Source organism: Martes martes (assembly GCF_963455335.1).
Source record: "Martes martes genome assembly, chromosome: 11".
Lineage (NCBI taxonomy): Eukaryota > Metazoa > Chordata > Mammalia > Carnivora > Mustelidae > Martes > Martes martes.
The window spans coordinates 28,711,856-28,733,301 of NC_137899.1; the positions used below are offsets into that span (position 1 = coordinate 28,711,856).

The 21,446-nt window shown below is 37.3% G+C and overlaps 1 protein-coding gene across 7 annotated transcripts in view; it reads right to left on the minus strand.

Moving 5' to 3' along the window:
- The window catches only part of CACNA2D1 (calcium voltage-gated channel auxiliary subunit alpha2delta 1), a 499,615-nt gene that overhangs the window by 128,475 nt on the left and 349,694 nt on the right, over positions 1–21,446 (minus strand). For all 7 annotated transcript variants that reach the window (XM_080818060.1, XM_080818058.1, XM_080818059.1 and 4 more), the window contains exon 7: positions 8,181–8,312. In XM_080818060.1, the coding sequence (XP_080674186.1) occupies positions 8,181–8,312 (132 nt within the window). The remainder of the gene's footprint in view (positions 1–8,180; positions 8,313–21,446) is intronic.

Consider the following 21,446-nt stretch of genomic DNA (forward strand, 5'->3'; position numbering starts at 1 on the left):
AAGCAAACAAACCCAATGAGATAATATTGATATATTCATAAAAACAAAAAAAACTGATTCTACGAAAACAAGTTGCCTGTTTTTTGTAAGTCAATACCTCTTAGACAATGTTGATAATAATGTTTCTTATTTTATTTGGTGTAGCTAACAGAAGTGCTTAGAAAGGTGCCTGAATTTGTGACAAAGATGTTAATTTTCCCTCCATAAAATATATGAACATAAAATGAATTACACAGCAAAGATGTTTCTATGTATATAAAAATGGGTGGCATGAGGTATAGAAATTTAACAATGTGTAAAAGAAAAAAGTACAGAATGAGAGAGATCCTTCAGACGTTAAAAAGACCTGAAGCTTTTTAGCAAGACTTATTCTCATATTTCATATACAGTGTTATCTATCATCCAGTTTTACAAGTAACTTCCAGGTTCATATTAGTATCTAACTACTCTTTCCTGTCAGCAATAAAATAAATCATTTAGTTTAAACTTGACTGGATCCATAGTTGATTGCAAAATGGGTATCTATTACAACCCTTATGTGTGAAAAACAAGACAGCTTTAGGTAAGAGAGGTAAGAGATGAGGCTATACAAAAGGCAACTAAAATAAGCCTACTCAATCTCTGTGAATCAGGATCAATTGTGAATTTCAGGATAATATCATGTGTGTGTGTGATTACTGTTCTAAACCAAACTTACCGACTTACTCCCCAAATAAAAATCCTTCTGGTATTTTTTTTTTTCAGTATACAGTGCCAACATTCTCATATCCACTCAAACTAAATATGACAGTCATCTTAACTTACACCTTGTGTCTGTCACCAAATTCATTTATTTTATCAGATATAATTCAGATACAACAATGCATTAACTTGATACACTTCTCTGGGCAGTGCTAAGTGAAAAAGTCAGACGGAGAACAATAAATATTATATGATCTCTCTTACATGTGGAACCTAAGGAAGCTGAACCCACAGAGTAGAATGATGGTGGCCTGGGGCGGGGGGAGAAATTATAGAGTGAGGTTGGCCAAAGGGTACAAACGTCCAGTCAAAAGATGAGTAAGTTCTGGAGGTACAGCATGGTGATATAGTTAGTAATACATTACCTACTTGGAAGTCACTAAGAAACGGCATCTGAAATGGTCTCACCACAAAAGAGAAATGACAATTACGTGAGGTGACAGGGAGGTGTTACCCAACACTGCACTGGTAATCACTTTGCAATATAAAAGTGTATCAATATGTTTTTTTGTAACGTCTCTAATATCCTCATTTTTTTCTATCCAAGAGTCTCCTTTTTAAATTCCTATTTGGAGGTGCCTGGGGTAGGGGTTCGGTCGGTTAAATATCAGCCTTTGGCTCAGATCATGATCTCCGGGTCCTGGGATCGAGTCACATGTCAGGTTTCCTGCTCAGCGGGGAATCTGCTTCTTTCTCTCCCTCTGCCCCTCCCCATCACTCATTCTCTCTCTTTCTGCCTCTCAAATGAATAAACAAAGTATTTTTAAAAATTTAAAAAATTGATTCCTGTTTGGTCCCTGTTCACATCTTTAACATCCCACATCTGATCGTTACAATAGTGTACCTTCTGGTCAAGGTTCTCTTGGTGTTTCTCCTTCCAATGAGAATATACACTCTTTTAGCTACTATATTCCACTGCTCAGAATGTCAGTGGTATTTTCCTACACATTAAATCCCAAAGAATTCTGACATTAAAAGCCACGTAATCTGCCATTAATCAAAGTTTGGATCTGATAGCACACTTCTGTAACCAACTCTTAGATTAACTGGGCTTACTAGCCTCTCACAGTACATGCTCATCTCCGTTTCTCACTTGGTGCCTTTCTTCCTTCTGATTAGGCTTTGCCTTTTTTCCTTCAATTTGATTTTTCAATCCATAGTTCATAAACCAAGCCCATAACTCTGGTCTCTAATCACTTTGCCTTTTTCAAAACTCCTATAACAAATCTATTGTTAGAGTGGTCTAATTTATCTGACATTTAATCATTTAGTGATCTGTATGGTAATCTAAATTTCAAGATATATAAAGGATGACTCCCTAATTAGATTAAAATATCAGGCAGATAGGAAAAATTTGGTCTTTTAAAACACTCATTTGGGGGCACCTAAGTGGCTCAGTGGGTTAAGCGTCTGCCTTCAGCTCAAGCTCATGGTGTCAGGGTCCTGGGATCGAGCCCTGAGTTGGGCTGCCTGCTCAGTGGGGAGTCTGCTTCTCCCTCTGCCTCTATGCACTTGATCTTTCTCTCTCTAAGTAAAATCTCTTTAAAAGCTTTAAAAAATAAAAAATCAAACACACATGTGCACAGAGTAACCATGTCAGAGGTGTTTTTGTCCCCAAGTATCTCTTCTCTCCTTCTCACCTAGTAGAGCCTCTGCTTCGTCAGCTGCATAATGACCACCTTGAAGGTAACTGAGCCCAGGAGGCCGCTAAATTCTGGCCAACATCCCACAACAGGAAAGGTTTTATGTGACGTCCAACAAGTACCCTCAACAGGAGGAAGAATACCATTCTTTGTCCCTTAAGAAAGAACACAAGTAACAGTGGTGGGCCAAAGGCAGAGGCCACACTCAGATGACAGAAATCAAACAGGCCATGGACCCCTTCTTTGGGTAGCGTCCCTATTAGCTCCTGTCTACACAATGACAGATATGCTGACTTAAGGGAGAAACTAACTTCCATAATGTTGAAATCAAATCATTTTTGTAATTGGTAGTATTCCTAACCAGTATACTGGATTTTAAGAATTACTAGCATAAAAACATGACAGTGTAATCATTTCCATCTCAAGTTTGTTTATACAGCGATCTGCAAATACGATACATTTATAGTTAAACCTTGCATCCATTCACGAATGGCAAAGTAAAAAAGAAAATGGCATTTTTTAAAAAAGATAACTGATCACCGGAAACAGTACTTCTATACATACCAGGAATATCAAGGCTCTAACACTATCCCATTTTCTTCAAACTGACTAGAAATCGATCACAAATGCTGCCTTCATCAATAACCAAGAAGGGGGGAAAAAAGTATTCTTTGGATGAAGCTGTCATCTGCTGATTGATGTTTCAAGTACTTCTGAACTCTTTTCCAAAAAGTATTAAACAACTCAAGACCAACTGACCATCCATAAGGAAAAAATATGTCACTTCATACACTTTGCACACAGGTTCTTTTGCATTTTATTCTAGCAAATCTTAGCAGACGTAACAAGAAAGAATTGTCTCCCAGAGGTATATTTAACACTAACTCAACAAGTAATAGGTCACTTTATTGTAATCCCATGGTTTTGAAATGAACAAATGAAGGAGGGCAGAGAAAGAACAAGTGCTTAATAAGACGTTAAGAAAATGTCATATGAAAATGAAGTAGATTTTTGGTTGTTTTTTTTTTCCTACAAATACAACTAATTATCTGAAAAAAAAAAGTAAGTACTGCTTCCATCGGCATTTCAGTGAGCCACTAATTCCTAATTACAATCCCAATTACAGCAGGAATTAAAACACTTGCAGGAGATATTAATAGGTAAATGAATAATTTGTACCTCTGTTTTAACGACGGGTAAAAATTCACAAGGTTGACAGCTCTTGAAAGCAGTTTAATAGCTTTAAAGTTCATTTATCCAAATCATTTAAAAGCTTCCAAAGGAAGGCACTCATAAATTAAAGTGATTTTCCAGTTAGCACATACTCAATGAAGATGGCTCTAGACATGGGCTCTGGCTTCAGTTATGCCACGAAGCGAGTCCTAGGACTTCTTGTCCCACAACAAAGACTGTGGACTTCGCAACTACTGAAGCCTCAACATTTAAGTAGGTAATGTTAGTGTCTGCGCTGGAAATCATCTTCCATCATCCCAAATTAACTGGTGACGAAATAGGCTCACAGGTATAACATGACATAACATGACTTAGGCAAAGTAAGCAACTCTGCTGATAGAACTTTTCACATGCATCAAGACCTCTTCTTCACCCAATATGCTGTCCTTTCCATTATCACACAACCCGGACCCTGGGATCATGACCTGAACCAAAGGCAGACACTTAACAGACTGAGCCACCCAGGCACCCATGTGGCAAAAAAAAAAATTTTTTTTTTAAAGATTTTATTTATTTATTTGACAGACAGAGATCACAAGTAGGCAGAGGTAGGCAGAGAAAGAAGGGGAAGCGGGCTCCCCACTGAGCAGAGAGCTGGATTCAGGGCTTGATCCCAGAACCCTGAGATCATGACCTGAGCCGAAGGCAGAGGCTTTAACCCACTGAGCCACCCAGGTGCCCCGGCAAAAAGTTTTTAAAAGATAGTTGACAGAATTTTTTTATATAAAATCTCTATACTTAGATTAATATAATAAATTCTGTTTGATCCCCACACGAATTCTATGACATAATGTGGAAGCTGATTTTCCTGTATTACAAATGCAGAAACTCAGAGCGTGACAGATACAGCTGATAGATCTAGCTAAAAGAAATATAGGACACCCAGTTAAATCTGAATTTTGATAAAGATCAGATATTTTTAGTATATTTCCCAAATATTGCATAACTATATTAAAAAATTCTTTGCTGTCTGTGTGAAATTCAAACCTAACAGGGCAACTTTTTTTTTACCTGGAACTCCCATTGAGAAGTGTCTTAACCAAGGTCAGAGGCTAAAACCTTCATCTCCGGACCACCTCCACCATGTGGTGTTAACTGGTAGATATTACTGCTTAGAAATGTGGAAGGGGTTATAAACAGATGGCTATTTCAGTTTCCTTGTCAACTGAATCTAATCTCAATTATGTTCTTCGATTTCTCACATGAAGACCAAAATGAATTTAGGCAAAATTATTCTAGTTGATACTCACTCTTGTAAAAATGCCTACTGTTTTCTATTTCCAAAGTACTTTACAGTTTATTATCTCATTGGTAACAACCTTCAGGGAATAAACTGAGAAGTTAGTGGGTTTTCTTGTTTTGTTTTGTTTTCCAGATTCGATGATCAAGGCTGAGAAAATTTAGAAAATCCAACCAGTTTCTCACAGCTACTAGGGAGATCTAAGCCTGAGGTATAAATCTTGTTATATAAAAATCCAAGTATATAAAAGTAACACATATTCTATTTCCATTCATAGTAAAATAATTAACAATATTAAAGGCTATTTTTGACCTTTACTTTAACAGACATTTATTAGGGATGAGGCACTCTTCCTTATCCTGACCTGTATCAAAATGGTAATATCAGAGGAAAAAAGTATGACTTCCTGACTAACTTTTAAAAATGACTTCACTTAAAAAAAAAAAAAAAAAGTCTTTAAACTTGAACAAAGTGTTTGATGCATTAAAAGCCTGTCAGCATCAACAAAAAAAAAGGTGGCTTAGGTCTAAATTTTAATATTATCTTAATGTCTTTGGTAAAGAGACTTGGTTCTATTACATGCGTAATATTAAAAAAAAAAAAAAACAACCAATTCATTCAGCTTTTAAACAAAAACAAAACAAAAAAGGGGGGGAGGTAATCCTGCCATTTGTGACAACATGTATGAACCCAGAGACTATCACACCAAGGGAAATAAGCCAAACAAAGAAAGAAAAATACTACATGATACCACTTCCATGAGAAATCTGAAAGAGTAAGGTCACAGAAGTGGGGCAGAATGGTGGTTGCCTGGGGCTGGGGCATGTGGGAAATGGGGAGGTACTAGTCAGAGGATACGAAGTTTCAATTATGCAGGAGGAATAAACCCTAGAGATCTTCTATTTAATGTAACACCTATAGTTAAAAATACTATATTACGCATCTAAATATTTGCTAACCCTCTTATCACAAAAAATAGAATAATAAGACGGTGGGAAGAAACTTCTAGAGATGATGGATAGGTTTACAATACTGACTGTAGCAATGGTATCAGGAGTGTATACTTATCTCCCAACTCATCAAGTTGTACCCATCGTATGTCAAAAGGTAGTCAGAAACAAAATGAAATAAAAGGAACTTAGGAAAAGATCACCAAAGTTTCAATTACATCAAGTGTATTCCATAGCAGTCAAGACAGCCATTTTAAATGACAGCCATTTTAAAAGACAGCCATTTTAAATGAATTCAAGCCATCAGTCCCACAGTGAACCAACTTTCTGGCACACCTTTGTTGAAAAATTGAGTATCGTGAGAGGCTGAGGGTTGCTCCCATGGCTAATATTACGGAGGTATCATAAGGATTCAGCTAAATTAAACACTGAAAAATCTTTTCCAAGATAAAGTGGACAAATGTCAACAAATTTAAAAATATATGAAGAGGGTTAAGAAAAAAAATCAAAGCTATTACCTTTGATTAGCATTTAAAATGAAATAATGTAGAAGATAATTAATAAGGCTGAAAGTTAGCTGTTATTTGTGAAAAGAACCATCTTTAAAAAATGCTCATAAGTCAACCTATCTTTCCTTCCTCCTCTTGACCCCATGTTTTCTCTCTCCTTTCTTCTTAATGCAATCTTCCCTCTGTTCCCCCTTCCTGTTTCTCTTAGAATCTTTGTCTCTGTCATTTTGCTCAGCATCAATTTCCCTTTGGTACTGGGCTCTTGGTTTTTTATTATTACACTAATTTTCTCTCTTCTTTTTCCACCTTTCCATCAATTTCTCATACATGGAATTTGTAACGAGGCAATATATTTTAGAAGACTTTACAGCCATATAATGCTGTAAGTTATTGACAGATGTATTCTTATATCTGTGTATTACTGAATAGGTCACCAAGCATCTAATTACTATGTTTCAAAATGACACTTAGAAATGTTTTGTGAGACCTGATATAAGTACCTAAATATAAAATTATAAACTTCATAAACTATATAAAAACCTAAATAACTTTAAGGTTGTTTTTTTTTTTAAAAAGAATTTCCCTATTTATTTATTTGACAGAGAAAGAGAGAGAACAAGCAGGCGGAGCAGGGAGAGGGAGAAGCAGGGGCCCCATAAGCAGAGAGTTTGATATGGAATTCGATTACATATTACATAGATACTAACATTATTTTATCAACTCGTGATTTTTTTCAACAATGAAAAATAAAGTAGGTCTTGACTAGCCTAGTGGGTTTCTATAAAAGACCTGTCACTGATCTTACCATCTGGCGTTCACATCCATGCAGAATGTCTACCTAATCTGAGTGCTATTCAGTCTGAGGAGGGCCACATAATTGTCTATTAAATGTTATTGCCATACAAAGCTACAGATTAGCTAATGCCTATTTCGCCCCATTTTCACTGGTGTGACTTTTTATTGTGAATAATTCTGCTTGCTAAAAACACTTAGAAAACTTCAGTCTCACAAAAAAAATCTTCTATATATCACAATTGTTTCAAGCCAAATTACCTAACATCCCATAAAGATCAAGCAAAAAGCATTTGTGCTTGTCAGCCTGCTCTAAAAGGTGAATTTAAAAATACCAGCAGACATTTCACTTAGTCTCTTCAACAGGTTCCTGGGATCTATACACATCATATACTTTTCTTTTTTGTTCCTGATTTATTTCTCCTTACCCTCCTTTGTGAGAATAAAGGATATTACAAAAGGGTTCATTCATTTTAATGTGTAAAATACATTGATCTTCTCTGAATACATATCATCACGAAGATGCCCTCAAAAGTAATCCAACCGGATACTTACACGAGCTCTATTTTCTTTGAATTTTCATTTTATTTCTCATCATACTTATTTGAACAAATCCCCATTCACTGATTAAAGCAAAGCATCAACACTCTTCAGATAAAACAACACTGACTTGAAATCTGGAGAAATATTTCAGGGAGCTTCTAAAAATTCTGTTCCATTCTCCACTGCTATTCAACACGTTGTCCGTGCTGAGCAGATGGACCCTCGTCTCAGAATTGTTTTAAGATTCATGATAACCTCCTGTCCCAAGTACACAGACACCTGCTCACGGCACCACTGCAGCCTGGCCGGACTCCAGACGCCAAGAGCTGCAGCTGCGCCCGAGGCCTCTCGGTTTAACGTGATTTGGGTAGATACAGAACCATGTAAGGAAGAATACGCTTTCCTTATCAAAGTGGCGTGATATCTTTTTCTCACAATATGGGAGAAGCTAACAGATATTAGAAATAAAGAAATATTAAGTCTGGTACTTACATTTTATTGCACACCTACTGAGTCATCGAGCACTTACCTGGGTAATACCGGGCAAGGCCCGTGGCACTGCCAAACACCTGCCACAGCAATGAAGGATCTTCCTCTCGATTTTTTTTGAAAACTTCATCTAAGGCACTTGTCCAGTTGAGTTCATTTAACACAATTGTTGCTGATGAAAAAAAAAAAAAAAGGAAAAGAAAAAAGGAAAAATTCAAATTTATTATTACTATTTGAATCCATCATTTATTTGCCAAATAATGTTACAGCTTTTCATCAGCTTATCTCTGAGAGTGCTCTAACGCGATGCTTGTCAACGGGTTTAAACAAGGAATTATTTCTCCAGACAAATTTTTATATGACGGAAGCCATGTTGACCATCTGGGCTGGGTAACTCTTTGTTGTGGGAGCTATTCTGTGCTTTGTGGATTGTTTAGCAGCGCCTATGGCCTCTACCCATTAGATGTCAGTAACCACCCCCGCCCACCCACCCCCACCAGCTATGATAAGCACCACGTTCTCCAACATTGTCAGAATACAAACAAAACCGCCCCCTGTGGAGAACACTGTGATACACAGAACAGGCAACAGCAGCTCTCCCAGTTGAGCAGGGGTGGGGGGACGCATACCTCCCCTTGAAGCAGCTCAGCTCTGAAGAAGAAACCTACCGAGCGCCTCAGGACAGAGTTTAATGGTCACACTTCCCTCAACTACTGATGATTCTCTGTAACACTCTAACATAATTTGGTCCTTACGAGAATGGGGAAAAAAAAAAAAAGATGTTTGCCATCTAACATAGTCTGTTAACTGTGTTTACACAACAACAAATGTATACATCTTGACAAAGAGAACACTCATTCAGAGGCTTGACAATACCAATGTTAGAAATCCAAAGTAGCTGATGCTTTACTACTTTTTTTTTTTTAAGATTTTATTTATTTATTTGACAGACAGAGATCACAAGTAGGCAGAGAGGCAAGCAGAGAGGGGCGGGGGAAGCAGTCTCCCTGCTGAGCAAAGAGCCAGATGCGGGGCTCTATCCCAGGACCCTGAGATCATGACCTGAGCTGAAGGCAGAGGCTTAACACACTGAGCCAGCCAGGCACCCCTTTACTACCTATCTTTGTGAGCAATGGTTCTTTTTCTCTGGTTAGTTCAATTACATATTAGAGAATGAGTCTACTAAGGGCTACGGATTTTGATTCTTACTTACAACTGCTGATTGAACTTGGATAGGTACTAAAAACATTTGCCATCCATTATAATGAAAAAGAAGCTACCATAAGGTGGGGTTTAGTGTATCATTATGGGGCTCCGTGATCAGAGCATCTTATTTCTAACACAGTGAACATTTACTTAGCTTAGAATATTATTTTCCCTTTACACAAAAGGATGACATACATCATCTCACATCTTTTTCCCCCCTTATATGGAATATATGTACCATGCCCCCAGCAGATCAGGAGACTGGACCATTGTGCACTTGAAAATCTACGGTCAAGCCTAAACAGTGGAAATGCGTGTGGGATAAGGACTGGAGATACTGCTTAATTTCTATTTTCTGGGACCACAGCAAATGAAGGAAGCAAATGCAGTCAAGGTTAAATCACACCCAATAATTTGTAAAGGTCAAAGAAATAAAAGAATTTCTAACAAGAAAGATGCACAGCATATGTGTTTATATTTTTAAGCTTATCATTTACCAAAAAAAAAAAAAAAATGAAAACAAGGGTATTGTGAAATTGTCCTGGGACCGGCATCCAAATGCATTTCTCATTATTGAGAACTAACAAGATTGCCATCTTTATGGATGTGATTACTTGCAGAAAGATCAGTTGTGTGTGTGAATATTCATGAGCTGGGTCAGATCCACGGTGTGTCTGAGATACTAGTGAATTTATATTCAAAAGCATGATCCAATGAACATTAAGTGACCCATTATATAAAAATTCATATTCACATAGATAACCTGAACTAATACTATTCATGAATATTTATAGTTATATACAAAACATCACAGAAAAAGAGGAACATTGTACTTTTCTTTAAACATTCATGAATTTTACAGTAATATTCTACTGAACAAATAATCATGTTTATTTATGATTCAGATACACTTTATTAGTTGCCAATCCACTCTATCTCTTCAATTTCCTTCACTTTAATTCACATCAAGCAACAACTGATATCTAATTATTTTTAATAAAGTTTTATTTGTTTTCAAGACTGCTGATTGTTTTCTTAGTTTTATTTGATAACACCTACTAACTATCAGGCTTTGATATGCTGATTGTTAATTGTACTTTAGGTACTGGGGGGAAGTCAAGCTCTGATTTTTTTTTTTTAAGATTTTATTTATTTATTTGACACAGAGAGAGATAGCAAGAGAGGGAACACAAGCAAGGGGAGTGGGAGAGGAGAAGCAGACTCCCTGCTGAGCAGGGACCCAGAGGCTGGACTCCATCCCAGGACCTTGGAATCATGACTTGAGCGGAAGGCAGACGCTTAACTGACTGAGCCACCCAGGCATCCCAGAATATTCTTATAATGGTGATGGGTCCTAAAGTTTGCACTTTATGTATCTGAAAATTCCTTTGCAGATAAGACATTAATGAAGTAGGTATCAAAATGTTTTTCTCAAAACTTGTTCATCTGCAAATGAGCCAGGGACATAAAGAATCTACAGTAATAGGCGCCTGAATGGATTTTAAGTTACATTCAAATGAAAGAAAGGGAACTGTATCTCTGTCAGAGGTGCAAGGCTTAATCCCAGATTAGGGCTACAGATGCTTCCATTTGCCCTTGTCTGTTTATCAAGATTTTCTTAGTGCCATCATTATTCTGTTAGTCATTATCTTTACTTGAACATCCGAAGCAAGAAATCAAAATCAAAGAATCTGTTGCGGGAGTGCAAAGCTAGCTCCAGTCTTTCTTCAGAGAACTTTAGAGAGACGTTTAGAGAGAACAATCATACTGTTCCAATTCCTGAAAACACCAAAACTACAAAGTAAAATAAATTGCTTCATTAGAAATTTTTTTTTCTCCAACTATACTGAACAAGTTAAAATATATTAAAAAAATATGTAAAGCATCAAAGCCAACTGGAAAGTATGAATGCTATTTCAGACCCCTCTTGGCTATTTGGCTATATTTTTTTCTAATCCATGCTATGTATTACATTAGACTAATACATCTATCTTATTTTAGTTTCTTAAGCTGGGTTCCTAAAGTGAACAAACTTTTATCTGCTTAACCTTATAAAATTAAATAGCTTTTCCAGAATCATTTGGTATCTCCTCTCTCTCCATTTCTATGCCATTAGCATAACTCAGGCTGCACAATACTAAAATAACTGGGTAATCTGCAGATGATAGAAGATTGAAACTAATGCAGATTATTGGACCTGGTGAAATGAAGTTTATGTCATTTCCTGAATCTATTCTCTTGCCCTGCTACTTCCATTATAATTACCTACACTTCTTTTTTCTTTCTTTCCCTCTCTCTCTTATTTAAATTCATAAGTAGACTTTACTTAGGAAGATGTTTTTAAGTAATTCTTTTGGCACAACTGTATAGAAAGCCAGGTGTATTAGAAAAGTTAAAAGTTACTGTTAGATTTTTTGTTTGTTTTGTATTGCCAAGTGTTTATGTGGTTAAGCTGTGCCTTTCTGTCCTCAACCAGTATTTTCAGTCTCTTCCTCTTCCCTAAGAACATAGTACTTAAAAGATATAAAACGTAATCTTTTTATGATGAAAAAAAAAAAACCAAAACGAGCCCAAATACCTCAGAAAATTATTTTCAATATTACTGTTCAATAGGAATATGAAAATATATTGTTCTTTCTGATAAAGACTCAACACTCAATGAGTAATTGTGGCATCCTGACTCACTAAAATTCAGCATACTTTGTTTGCCTTTGTCATTGTATATTACCAAGGATTTTGAAAGCAATTACTTTTCTGTAAGTCACGATCTTTATTTGAATGTCTACACAAAGAAACCAAAATGCAAAGTGTTCCATCTAATTGCAGAAATTATGATAGAAATTGGTAGCCAAAAAGTATTTCATATAGGGATTTCAAAATAAATTATTTTTTTTCAGAAATCCTGCAATATTTCTTGGCCCCAAAAAGAACTTCATGCTTTTAGACAGATATACTTAAGAACACAGATAACAGCTCTGCTACTTTTCTATAGGTTTAACAATATTTAAAATATCTTATTTCATATTTTCAATTACACATTGTGTGCGTATTGCATTAGTTAACATGTGCTACATTCACTCATGCCCTTTTACTCACTGCTCCCTGCAACCTTCTAATGTTCTCCATTCACACCAACTTTGAATTTCTCGGTTGAATAAATCTTACAAGCACAGGAGTAGCCTACAGTTTTTATCCCCCCACTGTGGAAGACGAACTGGTCTACAGTGATCTAGCCCTGAACCTAGTGCCAATTACTAAATGAACTTAACTAAGTGTCTTATGGCTGCGTGAAGAGTAAAGTTAGTCCTCATTTTATGATCACTTCTAAGAAATGGAGATTTTTATCTTTGTAAGAATGTCTTATTTTGCAAAAAAAAAAAAAAAGTCTTTTATAAATATGCAAGGCTAAGCCTGTTAGAAGCCATGAATGCTGGAAAAGTCAACCTTGACTCGGACCTCTATTCTGAATGGTATGACAGGATTTCCCTGTTAATTGATTCAGAAGGCCAAGCATCCATCTCTATTCTTCCTATAGTTAGTTTTCAAAAGCAAGGCCTTGGTGTTCAGCAATTCTCTTTCAGAACTTTCTATTGTTCAATCTGGCTTCTCAAGGTAACAAAGAAAAATCTAATTTATAACAGGACAAAAGAAGTACCTTACATTTCCTGCTAATTCTTCTAAGATACAGGACTTAAACCTACATCAGACTTATGACATGGATTACAAAATCATTGACAAGTTCTGAATCCCATTTTCCTCCACAAATTTCAACCCCAAACAGCGTCGCACTACTGCTCCCATTTAAATTTGAAGGCATTTTCTTGACTTAGTCAAGGCTCAAGGCTTCATCATGCTTTCAAAGCATATGACTATTTGAAAAACCTTAAGATTATTTGTAATGCCCATAAATGTCAACCAAATCTTTTAAATGAAACAGATAGAAGCTAGTAAAAATAAAGAAAAAATGTAGTAGGATTTATTCAAAATATAAAATAACTTTGGTAAGTCTACATCAAAAATGCATTTTCTGAAATACAAGACAGTTCTGAGCAGTCTTAGGTAAGACCCATAGATATTAAAGCCATGAAACAAAATAGATACTAAAATTACTTTTGTTTAACCATGCTATATATGTTACAGTTACATAAGTAAAAAACAGGAGAACTGGTCAAAATGTTTAATATACTATTTCCTTTTAACTAATAATACTGCTCTATTATAGCCTTGCATTTAGGTAACATTGGTATGGGTTATTTAAACTATAGCAACTGATAAAGTCAGTGATATTTAGTTAACCACATACTGTGGCAGGAAGTACATTATGCCATTTAACTTTTAGAATGGCACTTCGAGATACTAATAGTATCTCCTTTTTTATTATGACAAAAATAAAACCTAGGAAAGACTTTCAATTTGACAAAACAAACACAGTGAGAGCTTTAGAGACAGCACTCAATTGTGTCCGATTCTAAATTTGTACTGTTTATGAGCAACCGATTTCTAAGCTTTCATTATATACGTAGCTCTGATTATTTAAAACTTTAAATATGAAAAAAAAATAACTGTACTTTTGTAGCACACTGTTTCTCAATTGAGACCACTATTCCTCCCCAAGGAATAGTCAGCAATGCCTAGAGACATTGTGATTGTCAAGATCCGCAAGCGCCTACTAGAATCTAGTGGGGAGAGACCAGGGATGCTCTGACCATCCTGCCGTGCACAGGAGGGCCCCACCACAGACAATTACCAGCTCAAAAAGTCAACAATGCCAAGTTGGGGAATCTTGCTTAAGTACAACTATAAACACAGGACATTAATGCACTTTTTAAAAAGCAATATTCTCCAGGTGCCTGGGTGGCTCAGGTGTTAAGTGTCTGCCTTCCGCTCAGGCCATAATCCTGGGGTCCTGGGATCGAGCCCCGCATCGGGCTCGCTGCCCAGTGGGAAGCCTGTTTCTCCCTCCTCCACTCCCCCTGTTGTGTTCCCTCTCTCCTTGTGTCTCTCTCTGTTAAACAAATAAAATCTTAAAAAAATAATAATCTATTCAATGAACAGTGTCAACACAAAGCCAAAACAAAATTTCTTCAAAGTGAAAGTTAATATCGTTTAAAAACACTACTTCATGATAGTAAATTAATACTTTGGGCCACGTTATCATATCCTTTGTTTTGGACAAATTTTCATTTTAGTCTCAAATTCTAAGACACTATTCTCACACCTGAGTAAGGGTTTCAAAGCCACTTTTCAGTATCATTAAGTATCATCCTTTACCCCCCATTTTTGGACATGCACAGAATATTACAGTTTTGCTTTATTTTTTCTTTTAATGAGTCAATGCTTACTATGTGTTTCTAAACTAAACTGATTTTATCTTCATAGCAAATGTTCATTTTATCCTATAGTACATAAGGTAGTTATTAAAAGTTATATTTAACGGTGGAGCTGAACCAGATGTCACTAATTTTATTCATCATCTCTGAAAAGAAAAATGTTAATAACAAGAAATCCACTGATCCAATTAAGTACACACACAAAAAGAATCCACTTTAAGGACCAGACAGTGTGCATAAATATTAAAATGAACGAATCTTTTCAGTGGATTTGGCTAATGGAATCTCATCTAATCCCAGTGTAAATGAAAGATTAATAAAGTACAGGGAGATTGGAGGACCAAATCTCATCTCTCTAATCACGTCTCCGGCACCAGAATCTACCTCCCACTGGGGAAGGCTGAACAGACGGCTCCAAAGGCACATGTGGACCCTGATGAGGAGATAAGCCGTATTCCTACAGTGAATTTGGTACAAATATTAAAAGGCCCTTGTCCTTGTCAGTTCTCTAACCTCCCTATTATGGAGATTTCTGGCCCTGCTCCCTCTCTCTTTAGTTTCCCATAGACGGAGCACCTGGCTAATGCCCAGAACCCAGCTGTTCTGCTTTAATGAAATCTGCAAATTATGGCATGCATAGAAGGAGCTCAGAAGAAATCCACTTTGTCATTACAGAAAATAAGAATAATGCAAGGGAAATGGAAGACACTGGGATCTAATGTCATGTTTATTAATTGAAGGATTTTAATGTCACTTCCAATAAAATGATAATTACTTGTAAGATTCTTCTTGGAGGCTTGTAGGGATTCTGCTTAAGAAATATTTTAAGTATAGGAAACAAGAAAAACCTTTGTTTTACCCTTCAGGCATTCTAAGTTTTTCTGTTTCTAGTATCATCAAGACCAAATAAATGATGAGTAACTTTGGTAGCCAACAGTCTTTATCACTGGTACAACAGGCTACTTTAATTATTTAACCCCTTGTGTTTCTGTTTTCATCTGGGGGGGAAAAAACCTCAAATACAGTAAGGACCCTAGATGATCTGCAGGCTTAGTGTGAACGTCCAACAAGTTTATGAATAAAATGCAATTCATGAACAACGGTTATGATTACAATCCTTTCCTCAGCTGCTTATAAACCTGTATGGTACATATCTCCTTTAGCTGTTCGACACAGATGAAAGATTCCTTCCATGGCTCAGCGTATTATGGTAGTCCTGTCAGTTATTTTACTTGAACAGCAACACTCCTTTTATATAGAGCAGTGAGACTGTAATTCTATTTATTTTGTAATGAACCCACTTCCCTTCCATCTGCTTTATTTAGAAGCTCTCACATGGAGAGGTATTCTTCACTGGAATCATGTGACTGAAATATTGTCATTTAAAATGTGAAAACATAATGTGTAAATATAAACCAGCAATTTTGGAGTAATTGCCTGAAGATGATCCAATTTCTCCCAATGATACTGTTCCAATGTCATTTTTATCATAAATTTGACTATTTGTAATTAAAACTGTTTTTAAAAAGTTAAATACCTATTACTATATATTAGTCTTTTTATTTCAGTAAACAAAGAGCCTGCTACATTTTGAACAAATGAAAATACCTAAAAATGCCCTAAACATCTTTAATTTAAACTTTAAAAAGTGAAATAAAATATGGGAATTCCCCCCAAAAAATAAACTCTGAGGTCAGTCAAATGGAGTTGGGAGCCCTATGCGAATACTCAATTAAGACCAAATTTTCAACACCTCAGATCAAGGGTTTTGTTTGTTTTTTTAAAAACACATATAATATTTTCCTGGTGGGATCCTTTACTCAAATACTTGGCGTTTATGACTTTTCTATTTGAATATATGTAGTGTAATCAAGGACTATGCTCACTGACTGCCTTCCCACTCAGAGACCCCAGGTCTTGATGCCAGAAGGAATTAACTGACCTCAGGAAAATGACCCTCTCTCAAACCTCCTTTTCCTCACCTGCACAATGGGACTAATGAGACGTCTGCTTCACAGAGCCGTGTTCAAGATTACATGAACTTAGAACCCTGTGACTTACTAACTGCACAAGAAATATCCCCAGTCCTTACCAGCATACAAACGATTTTTTAAAAAATATCCTGAAGGGGGCGCCTAGGTGGCTCATTTTTTATTTCGGCTCAGATCCTGATCTCAGGGTCCCGGGATCGAGCCCCACGTTGGGCTCTTCCCCAGCATGGACTCTGCGTGAGATTCTCTCTTCTTCTCCCTTTGCCCCTCCCACTACTTGTGCACTCGCTCTCCTTTCTTTCTCTCTCTCTCTCAAATCTTAAAAAAAAAAAAAAAAAAACCACAAAAATAAAAATACCCTGATGGAACAATTCTGACAGAGCTGCTGAAACGCTAGGAGAAGGAATTAAAACCTTGTGTTCTCCCCTAGCCTCAAAGAACACTTTCTCTCACTTTGGCCCCAAATTAATGGCCAACAACACGACCTCATTTTACATTACATGAAGAAAAAAGTGCGTTAACAGTTCCAAAACCACTGACATGATAAGAGAATGCGAACTGAAAGAAAAAACAATGATATCCTTTAATGTACCACGTAATTTGGGGGAGGAGGTAATTTTTGGCAACGGGACACTTCCAGTGCTCCTGAAATCAAGCCACACTGGTGAACGCGGCCCTGAATACAGCAGAGACACACTGAAATTCCGGTGGGAGAAAGTGTGTCACGTGTGTCACGCACACGTGTGCGTTGAGTTCTGAACACACAGTTCTGGTAAAGCTGAGAAGAAACTGCGGCTGAGAATTACGGACCAAATTAGACCTGGGAAACCCTTTGCCTTAGCTCGCAGACCGCCTAAGTGCGCAGGCAATTCAGCGTCTGCGTGTCAAACTGGACTGAATTCACTAACAAGGTTCATAAAATACTAGAGCTGACTAACAAGACACGGCTGAGGAAGAAGGATAACAAGGCTCCTGGGGAACAGGGTGATGCGGTCAGTGAGGCACAGGCTGCCTGGTGCGCGGGGGTTTGCATCAACCAGTTTCAGCACCAAGAGTTGCCTGGTGATTTTAAGGTGGAAAGAGCAGAGGCACAGAAACATAGAATGTGGTAGCCGGCCGGGAACAAGAGCAATCGTTTGGTGGAAACACCACGCACGGATTTCACAGTGAAAACAAAACAAATCTAAGATATTGAACTAGATTGTTACAGACTTGTGAATAAAATCAACCATTTCTTTTTTTTTCTTTTTTTTAAAGATTTTATCTATTTATTTGACAGAGACAGAGGGAGAGAGGGAACGCAAGCAGGGGGAGTGGGAGAAAGAGAAGCAGGCTGCCTGCCCAGCAGGGAGCCGGATGTGGGGCTCGATCCCAGGCCCTGGGATCATGAGCTGAGCCGAAGGCAGACGCTTAACGACTGAGCCACCCAGGCGCCCCTCTAATGTCATTTCTAAGACATGAAGTTAATATCCTTGTATCTCTGCTTGCACGTGAGTAGATTTGTCCCTATGCATCTAGCATACACACCAGCAGAACCCTTAGGACATACTTTGCTACTTATACAAATAGACATCTACAAAAATACATCAATTGTCAGCTTTCAGGATACTTACATCACGCTGAGCGTGATTTGTTCAGATTTTAATGTACATGTTACAGTTACTGACACATGAAGTTTGCATTTATCAATCCTGGCTGTGTTGTTCAGCAAATAATTTAATAAGGAATAATTATTTTTTTCCATTTTAATAAATCAGGTGTTCAATAATAAATTAATAAATCATACCTAAATGTTCCACAAAAGCTTTATCAAAATCAAACAGGGGAAGAAGTTCATGTAATTTCGACATAGTTTTAAAATATAAACGATTCAACACCTGCTCAAAACAAATCATTTGCACGAACTATTAGAAACGGCTTAAAGGTTTTTTTGATCTGTGAAACGTAACAAGATGGTAAAGGACCAGGCCATGTTTGTGCGAGCCCCTATGTACTCATCTTCTCTTACTCTAGGGCCACATTCACTTAGGTCTTTAGCAATAAGCTTCAGATAGTCTCCCCGCTTTCAATTTCCCCTCCCTTTCACCCATTCCTCCCGCTGTTGCCACAGTGTTCTACTCTGCAAATGCCCTCCCTAATGCTAAGTCTTCAGGTATTCTCCATAAAAGCTGGTCCTCCCTGGTTGTCTTCCCAACCTCCCAGTTGGGTCTTCCATTGCTTTTCCATGTGCCATAAACCCAAGCTCTAATGAGATCTGTGCCTTCCTCAGAGCAGGCAGTGCTGCCACCTGCCTCCCACAGCACTGCACATACTGTCTTCTGGCTTTGGACTCGGTCTACCATGCCCACTTGTCGATCTCCTCCCTTCTCTCTTAGGACAGCCGGCATCACCTTCTCTGCGGGGTCTTCTGTGATTTTTCCACCCCATCTGCCCCTCATTTAGCAGACAATAAACCTCCCCACTCTCCTACAGCTTCTTCTGTAAACCTCAATCCCATGCTTCCCACATTTCACCATCCTTGTTTATTTGCATGCTTCCTTATTATACTGTCCGTTACTAGGGTAGACACTGGGTTATTTATTTTCCTCCAATGCCTAGAACATGGTGGAAAAGGTAACGGGATAAGACCATTCTGTGTTTAATACGCAGTTATACAACACTGGCAAACTGAACAAATGGATTACGGTTCTAGTTTTTCAGGTAGAAGATGGAGAGAACAGTACCTAGGATATCCAGGGTTGTTAGGAAAATGCAAAGAACGCTACATTTAATGCATAGTAGGAATTCAAAGATCAGTAATGATTAACATGAGTAATTACTCAAAAGTAGTTTTAAGTAAATAAAAAACTAAATAAATATGTTACTTGTAGTCTCATGTGTTAGGTCAGCTTTTGAAGTTAGAGGTAATTTTCAGTAAAGGGTAAAACACTTTTAGTTTAACCTTCATTATGCTACATTCTAAGCAGGTACAAATGACCCAAGAATTCCTTCTCCTCCCTTCGATTCAAAGTGACAGGCAAGTGTTATCAGCATCTGAACTGGAGGATTCCCATCACGCTGGTCATCTCTTCGGCTTCACTTCAAGTTCGGTAATAGATCAGCCCCTTTTAATATACACGCTTTGAAGAAGTTGGTGTATACACACCGTAGCCCAGTTATTAGGAAGCCCTTGAGGTCAACACAAATATCTAAGAAGCTCCCTACTAAGTATCTCCCAATTTGTGTGCTTCCATTCTTACTCACCTAGTTTCTATCGTACACTCATCTAACAAACATTTACTGAACTCCTCTTCTATGTCAGGCACTGATCTAGGCCCTTGAGCAGGAGCTGGCAAATACTTTTCTTGAAGGACCAGATAGGAAAAACTTTTAGGTCTATGGCCCACATGGTCTCTGTCACAATGACTCACGCTAAAACTGTAGAAAAAAGGTGCCAGAAGCCACACATTAACAAATGGATGTGACTTTGTCCCCATAAAACTTTATTTACGTGGCTCAAGTTCAAAAAAAAAAAAAAGACAAAAAAGTGTTGGCGAAGATGTGGAGAAAAAGGAACGATTGTACATGGTTGATAGGAACGCAAACTGGGACAGCCACTACAGAAAACAGTATGGACGTTCCTTAAAAAATTATGAAGAGAAATACCCTATGCTCCAGTAATTCCACTTATGGATATTAACCTAAAAAAAAAAAAGCAACACATAATTTGAAAAGACACATGCACTCCTTTGTTTACTGTAGCATTCTTTATAATAGCCAAGCTATGAAAGGAATCTAAGTGTCCATCAATAGAGAAACGGATAAAGAACATGTGGTATACACATACATACATATGTATGTATTTTATATACATAATTCACACCCATAGAAAAGGATGGGATCTTGCTATTCAAGACAACATGGATATTCCTAAAAGGTATTATGCTAAGCCAGACTGAGATTTGATTATGATTTCAGTCATAAATTTTATCTAAAATAGCATATTAATAAACAAAGAACAGATTCAAACTTCTATATCCAGATAACAACCCGATGGTTGCCAGAGGGGATAGGGGCTGGCAAAACTGGAGGAAGGGAGTGGAAGATATAGACCTCCAGTTATGGAGTAAGTCACAGGAATAAAAAAAAACTTACATAAAAAATCCAAAGCGTAATGAATACAGTCAATGACAGAACAGTGTAGTGATGTGTGGGGACAGATGGGAGGTACACTTGTGGTGAACATAACGATGTATAAACCTGACAAATCACTGTGTTGTACCCCTGGAACTAATCTAACACTGTATATCAACTATACTCAAATAAAAAGATATATAAATAACACGGTAATTACAAAAGTAAGCGGTGGGTCGGTGGGCCAGCATTAGCAGACTCTTTCTTCAGAACTACAGGGTCATTCCCACAGTCAAGCCTTGTAACATCCTAGTGGAAGCCACACACAATAAACACCTGAATAAATAATAACCTATCAGAGTTGTTCAGTGTTGTTTAAATAATTGAAACTGGGGAGGTCACAGAGATTGACTGGGTGACTACGTGAGACTAGACTGTCAGGAATGTTCTCTCTGAAGAAATACTTTAAGCTGAGACATGAGAGACAAAGGACTCAGCATGGAGCAACTGATAGGATATAAACCATCCTAAGGAGATAACAGACACTAACGATACTGACAAATGGGAAATTCAGAGAGCAACAGAATGGCTTCATGATCTAGAACAGTTTTTCAAGGATAAAAACTTACAACAGTCTTCCTGCAATGCCAAAATATCCCAACAGAT